The sequence below is a fragment of the Caenorhabditis briggsae genome, assembly GCF_000004555.2.
Source record: "Caenorhabditis briggsae complete genome, chrIII, whole genome shotgun sequence".
Taxonomy (NCBI): domain Eukaryota; kingdom Metazoa; phylum Nematoda; class Chromadorea; order Rhabditida; family Rhabditidae; genus Caenorhabditis; species Caenorhabditis briggsae.
In genome coordinates this window covers 3,654,830-3,664,030 of record NC_013490.2, presented here as the reverse complement: position 1 = coordinate 3,664,030, position 9,201 = coordinate 3,654,830, and the positions used below count along the sequence as shown (strand labels likewise).

The 9,201-nt window shown below is 37.7% G+C and overlaps 2 protein-coding genes across 2 annotated transcripts in view; one reads left to right on the top strand and one right to left on the bottom strand.

Annotated features, from left to right (window-relative positions):
* The window catches only part of Cbr-gar-2, a gene marked incomplete at both ends in the record, with an annotated part of 17,248 nt that extends 11,027 nt beyond the window's left edge, over positions 1-6,221 (bottom strand). The window contains one exon of the mRNA XM_045243575.1: positions 6,066-6,221. Within this exon, the coding sequence (XP_045096219.1) occupies positions 6,066-6,221 (156 nt within the window). The remainder of the gene's footprint in view (positions 1-6,065) is intronic.
* Positions 6,222-6,701: 480 nt separating this feature from the next.
* CBG17452 lies at positions 6,702-9,201 on the top strand (the record flags this gene model as incomplete). The annotated part of the gene is made up of 6 exons (XM_002641029.1): positions 6,702-6,792; positions 6,885-7,338; positions 7,610-7,709; positions 7,881-8,133; positions 8,966-9,133; positions 9,179-9,201. The coding sequence occupies 6 exons, from the start codon at positions 6,702-6,704 to the stop codon at positions 9,199-9,201; spliced, it is 1,089 nt and encodes a 362-aa protein (XP_002641075.1).

The following is a 9,201-nucleotide window of genomic DNA, read 5'->3' as shown; positions in this document are numbered from 1 at the left end:
CTCTCTCTCTCTCTCTTTCTGCGCATATTTCATTTGCTCTGTTGTTCCTGCTTCTGTCCCATATAGTCAAACGACGACGACGTCTTCAGAAGATGTTAAGTACTCGAAAAAGGAATTCAGATGACCCCTCACTTTTCAGGAACGGATAGAGAGAAGGAGATGTCTAGTTGTCAAATCCAAACTAGAGAAACTACAGAATCGATGTGAACAAGATTCTAACCGGGTTACTGTCATTCTTACATACTTAAAAACAAATTAAAAAAGAGATATCACCACAGAGGAATTGAACCTCTGACCTCTTGAACGGCAAACAGTAGTCTTCCCGCCTACGCTAAACAATGCAACAACCGCTGTTGAGGCATTTGGCGTACAAGAAGAGGACGCGATGAGGAGCTGATCGATGGCTTAGCCGGCCAAAAGGAAAAATCGAGACTTTTAAATTTGAAAAAATTTAAGAAATTTCCAGATCCCGTCTTTTTTCAGCGCCTTCTATCCAATATTTTATCCGTATCGCTGCGTGCTCATCAGTGCGAATATATCTCGGGTGATTGGTCTATGTGTGAGCATGTTGTATCTCCTAGAACAACACGTTAGTGCCGCCCGACCGGATTCGGGTGAGAAGAAGGAATCTTTATCGCTTTTTGAAATCAACACGACGACTGATGACGTGGCACGTCTTCTGAAGATGGAAGAATAAAGAAATCTTGAGGTAATGAGATCAGAGAGTTGCCCTGAAGGGGAATTGAGACAAGAATGGGATTATTTCAGGTTTGCATGAGAGACGCAGAGAAATCATATTGTCTGGCATCTCTGCTCTTTTTCTTGACTAACGATCCTAACTTTGAACGCTCTCAAGGTGGCAAACTTGAATAAAAAACACAACCTGTGACCTTAATAATCTAATAGAAGGGTACTCTAACTTTGATCAAATTTATCTCGTTTCCTGTGAGAGATATCAAAAAGTTGTCAACTGACAAAATATTTCTGATTTTATGACAAGTATTGGGTTGAGCGAAAAGTCTTTGAGAACTACGATCTCAAAGATCTGGTCGACCACGTGTTGATCTCAACGAGGATATGTCTAGCGCGCTGGAAGAACAACCAAGAGTAACGTCACGCGAGCTTACACCAGGTCATAACCGTCCTCAAAGAATCATAATTGATCGTCCTCATGAATCTGGAAGAGTGCGAAAGTTTGGTCAACTCGCTCGACACCTTTTGACGGATTCACAAAACCATTGCTTTGCGACATGGCACATTCTCGGCTTACTATGAAACGTAGAACCAATTGGGTTGAGAATATTATCACTGGTGACGAGTAGAAAAAGACGATGGGTCCCGGCCGAGAAAACCGCCTAAACGGACACCAAAGGAGAGTTTCACAAGAAAAAGTTATGTTGCCCATTTGGTGGGACAATGAAGGCATTATCTTCAGAAGACTTCTTCTAGGCTCCAGATGCTCGGAGCCAATGTCTTTTGTCATTCACCGTATTCACCAGACCTGGCTCTATCCGAATATATTTTGTTCCGTTCCCTGCAGAATCTTCTTGGTAGGCAGAAGTTTCATGATAGAAAGGATGTTAAAAAGTGGTTGGACGACGTTTTCGCTTCCCATTCTCCCGAGTTCTATGGTAATGAAATCGCTCAACTTCGATTGCGTTGGCAAGAAGTCATTGATACCTTTGGTGAATATATCACACATTCAATTTCGCTTTCTTTGAATAAATTTTGTTTCGAAAAAAGACTAAAAATTATAAAAACTTTCCGCTCAACGTATTATTTTATCAGTTGACCGTTTTTCGATATCTTTAACAGCAAACAAGACAAATTAGATCAACGTAGACAGCTCGGGGTTTTTTGACGCCAAAAGCTGCGCAATGAAGAGACGCAGAGAAGCTAGCGTGTCGTTTTTCTCTGCGTCTCTTCTGTTTTTGAGCTTAACATAAATCAAATTTTTGGGTCAAATTTACAAAAATATTTGGTTTTACAGTAGTTTTGAAAAAAAAGAAACTGACGGAACATTTTTCAATCACCACAACTGCCGCCACCCCATACTTTTACTTCGAGCTCAATTAACTTGATTACTGTAAGGGATATCAAAATTTGTCAATTGATAAAATGTTGACAATTTTATGAAAAATATTTCATCAGTCGACATATTTTTGATATCTCTGATAGAAATCAAGATAATTGAGCTCAAAGAACAGATAGCATATCTTCTTAAATAGAAGCTCACCTTAACCGTCAACTTTGAGCTCAATTATCTCGCCTCCTAAGGAAGATATCAAAAAATTGAAAATTGACTAAATGTTGATAATTCTATGATAAACATTTTATTAGTTGACAAATTTTTGATATCTTTTGAAGGAGACGAGATAATTTAGCTCAAAGTTCACATATCTTCTGGAGCATTCGGCTCTAACTGTAGTCCTAGATCTCGATTCCAAGCTAGAAACCTGATCCCTGTTTTTTTTCAGGTCCACCTGAATTTTCGATTTTTTCTCATGCCACGTCACTTCTTCTCTTCAAAAAAAATCTGTTCCACTTCTCGTTTTCCCTCCACACATGAAATACATCAGTTCACTTCTCTCTTCCCGACCGGAAATCAGGACCTAAATCGGAAGAGAGGCTTTTTTCGCCGAATTCATTCGTCCCTTCTTCTTCTTCTTCTACAAACTACTGTGCATAACCCATAAATCATCATATGGGGCTCAACTGGAAGGGGAGAAAAAGAGGAGAGGGGGTGCCAAGAGGCACTGAAGAACGGAACGAATCCCAACCACTTTTTTCTCTCTTGAGGAGAAGAAGAAGCACATCTTCAGAATATTTGTATACACATGTATTATAAAGGATTTGGTTTTTAGAACAAATTGGGAGACGCAGAGAAACTGTACTAATCTGAAAAATTGTTGACTAGAAATATTCTTTCAGAGACACCATGGAAAAATAGTCATTTTTGAGGCCCTACAAAAGTACTTCGAACTTTTTCAAATTGTCTGAAAATTTCAGAGTATATTAAACAAAAATAGAGCTTCATTTTTGTAGTTGACAAGTTCTTTGTAAAAATTCAACCAAGCGAGTTATTCAAGTTTAAAGAGGCAGCATAGCTGAGCTGGTAGCGGCGCGGCACCTCCAGTGGGGGTCCACAAGTTCAACTCCTCGAGGGGGAGCCTTTAATGAACGAAATTTCGAGAAAATTATTTCTCAATGTCCCTTTTAAGACATCAGTTTCATTTTGGAATCTAATCTCCCACGATCCCAAGTACCATATCTCATTTCAGAAGAGAAAAACCAAAAGATCTGGGATCTTTGAGACATATTCTTCCTCTAGGATACCGGAAGAGGAAACAGTTGAGAAAAGAAGGTGTTGTGAAGGTGGAAAGGTGGTCGATGAGCATTGGAACGTTGGAGACAGAAATAGAAACATCCGGAGATAGAGAGGAGACGCAGAGAAACGAGAATGTCTGATTTCTCTGCGTCTCCTCGCTTTTAACTTTTACTCATTTTATCTCGGTTCCTGTAAGAGATATCAAAAGATGGTCAACTAACAAAATGTTTGCCTTTACGATATCAATATTTTGCTCGTTGACCACTTTCTGATATCTTTCACCGGAATTGAAATAAATTGGGTTAATGTTTCACAGCAGAAAGTTTGCTTGCATGGACCATATCTCAAAAACTAGAAAAATACCAACAAGGTGTCAACAGACTAAATAAGAGAAATTTTATGATTATTTTAGTAGTGAATAGCTTTTTGATAACTAACACGGTTTTTGAGAAATCACGCCACTCTGACAGGTCGACCCTTGTCGGCTGAGCAACGCGGTCGGCAACAGACCACCTAACTTTGAGCCAATTTATTTTGGTTCCTGTAAAAGGTATAAAAAAGTGACCAACTAAAAACATGTTAATGATAATTTGATAAACATTTTACTAGTTGACACATTTTTGATATCTCTCACAGAAACCGAGATAAATTCGGTCAAAGTTGGAAGATCGGCCCTTGCTGAGCTACACGGTCGGCTGCCGACCACTCAACTTTGACTCAATTTATCTTGATTCCTATACAAGGTAACAAAAAATGGTCAATTAACAAAATGATTATTTTATTATCAAAGACATTTTATCAGTTGACAACTTACTGATATCTTTTACAGGAACCGAGATAAACACGAGATAAACTGGGTCAAAGTTAAAAAAGCGCTTGTGGGCTGAGCTACGCGGTCGGCTGCCGACCTCTTAACTTTGACTCAATTTATCTCGATTTCTATACAAGATAAACTAATAAAATGCTTATTATATCATCAAAAGCATTTTGTTAGTCGATCATTTTTTGATATCTTCCACAGGAACAGAGATAAATTGGATCGATGTTAAAAGTACCTTCCAGACTTTTTTCTACAATATCTATTTCTAATTGTGTCGATTCCCCTTCATTCATCTTCTTCTTTTCCTTCAGGACCATTAAAAATGTTTTATTCAGTCCGTCTATTTCTCTCCACCCTCTTATATCCATCCCGTTTCGGAGAATGTTCAAAAAATTAGGTTAGGAAGAGCACAGACCCTGCGTGCCGAGAACCCGACTTCTGAAGACGTCGAAAACGTTGCCCTACTGACATAAGATTATGGTTGTGGAAAGGGAAGGGGGAGCATCTGGAGAAGAAGAAGAAGAAGACGTTAGAAAAAGAAGAAGAAGTTAGTGTGTATTTCTGAAGGCCTAGGAGGACTAGTTGCTCCGTTTTTCTTTTTTCTGCATGTCATTTCACCACTTTTGGCCGAAACGTCTCGAGAGACATCACCCAAAAACACATCTTCTCCTTCACAAGCCAAGGAAAAAACGTCAAACTTTTTTGAGGGCGGATATTGATGTTCTTATGACTATATATGGGTTGTAGAGGTCAGATATCGGATTTCGGGGTCAAGAAAAAAAATTGGTATAGAATTGTCAAATGTTGCAGTTCAATTGGAAACTTTCGCTTCGAGATCAACGCTAATTTTACTGTAGGATTACGGTATTCGCATTGGAGCGCACTTACACGGCTTCCCGGAAATAAACCAAAAATAGGCGAAATTCGAAAAATACAGCTTATAGTTTCCGGAAGGCCGAAGTTCCTTAAAAAGCGATTGTTTCCAATTTTCGGAAATTTAGAAATCGAAATTCCCCCTTTTTAAAAACACTAAAAACTTTTTCTCTCAAAAAAGAAGCAAACTTTTTGTCATGCGCTTTTGAAAATATAGTAATCTTTTACTTTTATTTTTGCCTATTTTTCTCAAGTTTTCGGCAATTTTTACCGCAGAAAAATTTAATGAAAAAGTTGGAAAATATGGAGAAAACGATGAGAATTGTCGATTTTTCCAAAAAAAAAATTGAATTTTCACTGTGTTTTATTACATGCGCCTTTAAAAACACAGTAACTGATTACTTTATTTTTTGTTTATTTTTCTCGATTTTTCGGCAATTTTTCTCTTTTTTTCCCTATGAAAGTTGTAGAAAACTGGAGAAAAATAGGCAAAAATTCAATATAAAACGAAAATCTCCCCAATTTTTGTTAAAATGTTTCGCTATTTACAACATGCGCCTTTAAAACTACAGTAGTCCGTTCTGAAAATGTTTTGCCTATTTTTATCGATTTTTGTTCGTTTTCGAAGAAAATCGAATGAAAAGCTGAATAACACTGACAAAACGAACAAAAAAGGCGAAAATTAATTTATCAGAAAATGTCGCTTAAGTTTTAACCCTCAATTTCTGCCTAGGTTTTCGGCAATTTTTGAAAATTTTGAGGTTTTTCAAAATTCCATTTCGCATATTCCTGGTTTCCAGTAGCCCCAGTGTTTTGCCGTTTTAACAAAAACCAAATTTTCTCCCCGTAATTCCTAGACATCCATGTCTCCAAAAGGTTCGGCCTTATTCTAATTGCTCTCCCGAAAATCTCCAAACACCTCTGGACCACTCCTCTCATTGATCTAATTCGAATTTCCGATTCAAATCAGGACTTTTCAGCGAAAAACGACGAAAAAAATTTTGTCGTTTGACGATGAAGCGAAAAAATAATAAAAAGACTCACCAAATCGGAGATGGCCAATGAGAAAATGAAATAGTTGGTGGGTTGTCGAATGTTTTTATCCAGATAGTACGAGAGTAGAACCGCAAGATTTCCGACGACAGTGATGATCGATAGAATGAGCATACAAAGTGCCAGAAGTACACTTCCCACCGCCATTTTGCGATCCAGTCCATCTTACCACTCACCGCACATCGAGCACTGAATCGGAATCAATAATTTTGGGGTTTAGACCATTTTTAAAACATTTTAAAGTTTCAAATGTCGAGAATCATGTGAAGTAATTGCTCAATCACGAAGGAAGTTAGATTTCCTAGAGGAACAAAGAAATCAAAAGAATTTGGAGCCAAAAAGAATCGAACTCGCGAGCCTCTGATCCTCAGACATTTCTGTTATCCACTAGGCCATATGGGTGCAAAGAGGCGCGATCAAACGAGTTGGTATAAGAAGAGCCTCTTATACCACTTGTTGGATCACACTCACAATGCGTCACCATGGTGTAGTGGGTAACAGACATGATCGACATTCAAGAGGTCAGGAGTTCAATTCCCTTGCGCGCCAGTTTCTTTTTTTTGTGCATAAAACTAATAGATAAATTAAAATGACACCCCCTTCTGACAGGGGATCATCAAATTTGAAATGTCTAGTAGGGAGCAGGGGTATCATTTCACACTATTAAAGTGTGTGCTCGAATTACATTCAAACTCATTAAATAGGGAAAAAAGAAGTGGTGGGGATTCAGAATTTACGATTCTGGAGCACATCACCTCTCCCACTTTTACGGATCAACGCCTCTTTTCAAATCGAATCAAAAATTCGTAGACTTTTATGGCAAAGGAATTTTCCACCTTTTTTGCGCCAATTTTTTCAAACAAAAGGATGGAAAGGTGGTGAAAAGTCGGGAAGAAGAAGAAGAAGATCTGATAGATAGTAGGAAGAAGAAGAAGAAAGAAGAAGAAGAAGAAGAAGGAGCAGCGGAAAAAAGACCTCTAAGAAAAGAAAAACGGAGGCTCCACCCCTTCGAAACTCCGCCCACTTTTTTCTTCTTCTCCGGCGTCTTCTTCTTCAGCGACTCATTTCTGGAGAAGAAAAAGAAGAAGAAGAAGAAGAAGAAGGGTAGGGCGCCTATTATTATGAGCAAACATGCTGTATGCTCCAGAGGAAAGAAGAAGAAGGCGTCGGCTTCTTCTTCTTCACTCCCCAACACCTTCTGGAGCAACACAGGAAACCAATTTCGGAGTGAAGAAGAAGAAGAAGATGTTGTTGGAAATGTCTTGTTGTTTTTCTTTCCATTTCTATTTCTCTTCTTCTCCATTTTGGACTCGTTTTAACTGATGTAAGTGCATGTTCTTTTGGGAGTAGAAGAAAAAGATGAGAGCTTCTAAATGGGAAAACTGGGGTGGTTATAATTGGATTGAGAGGAGAAGAAAAGAAGAAGAAAATGGAAATTGGGGAAGACAGAAAAAGAACAAAACAAAGTGGAGAGAGGGCAAAAAGGGTAAGGAGCTGAGCAATTTGGATTACTGTAGTTTTCAAAAACATTTCAGAGTGTATGGTTACAGTAGGCGTGCTCCTTTAAATTTAGAGCCTAAGACTTTTAAGGCGCATAGAGGGGGGGGGGGAGGTCCAAAATCAAATTTAAAGAAAGTAGGTCATTGTTATATCTGCATCTGTACCCAATTTGTCGTAACATTTAGTGTGTTAAATTTCCTACTGAATTTTATAATTTTGAAATATTTTAGTCCATCTAGAGCCAAGTTACAAGCTCCAAAAACTCGAATTCTGATGTCTTCTGAAGCGCAATTTTGAGTTTTTCAGATCAAGAATCATACATTTAAATGTATTGTTTTGAGAGCTTTAAAGGTGGGGGGACATGAAAAAGATAATGTTCTCGAAATTCCGTTCAAAGATGCCTCTCGAGGAGTTGAACTTGTGAGGGCGATGATTGAGGGTGCGGCGCCGCTACCGACTGAGCCACGCGGGCAAAGAGAAAGCGCGCGCCCGATTGCATACATAAAGGCGAGGACGACAGCTGTACGCAGAGTGACATTAAGCGTTGTACACCGTGACGGTAGAATGCATACTCTAGCTACAAAAAAACTACGAAAAATCTCCTGTCCCCCCACCTTTAAAATGAGTATAATCATGACCTACTTTCCTTGAATTTGATTTTTTTCACCCCTATGCGCCTTTAAAGTCTGAAATTCCAAATTTAAAGGAACATAGCCGTGTTTATACTTCTTTTAAAGTTTTAAACACAAAGAATTCAAATTTTTAAGTTCCATGAAAAAAGATTGAAAAATGCACGAGTTGTAATTCGAAAATATTTGAGTGAAAATTAGCGACAAATTTGTCCATTCCGTAACTTTGACATTTTTTACAATTTTTGATATAATTTTAGATATATGAATTTAGCTCGATAAGATCTTCAAAATGAGTATAGTTGTGACCTACTTTCCTTCAATTTGATTTTTTGACCCCCTTTGCGCCTTCACGGTGAAATTTTGTATTTAAAGGAGCATACTCGTGTTTGAGCTTATTTTGAAGCTCTCTACTCGAAAAATGCCGATTTTTTTAGAATGTTTAGAATTTGCGAATAATCTGGTGAGTTTTGGGGATTTCAAGATAACTTTCAAAATTTAAAAAAAATTCTAGGAAATTCGAAAAGTCTAAAATCCGTGATAACCAATAGGATTCCGGGAAGACGAAATCATCAGTATGAAAAAAATTGATAAAATCATTCCAGTTGAATTCATCGGCAAATTCTAGAAGATTCTAGTTTGAGGACTCAAATTGGAATAGAATTCAACCGGAAAATCCGAAAAAGAAAACAAAAAAAAATTCAAAAAAAAACGAAATTCTGGGAGATTAAAAGTCGATTTTCGTTTTCATTTGTTTTTCAGCACGTCGTCTACTTTTTTCTCCTTCGTTTTTTCATTTTATTTTATTTCATGACACTGAAAAAAAAAGAAATATCAGCTGCCCTGTTTGCTCGTTCGGTTTTCGATTCTATTCGAATTTTTCCATCATTAAAGTTTTTTCGGAAGATTTGAATTTCCAGAAAAAAATTGGTTATTTTCTCAGAGATTGCGGAATCCCAAATTTCCAATTTTCAGATTCTGAAATTCTGAAGTTTTGA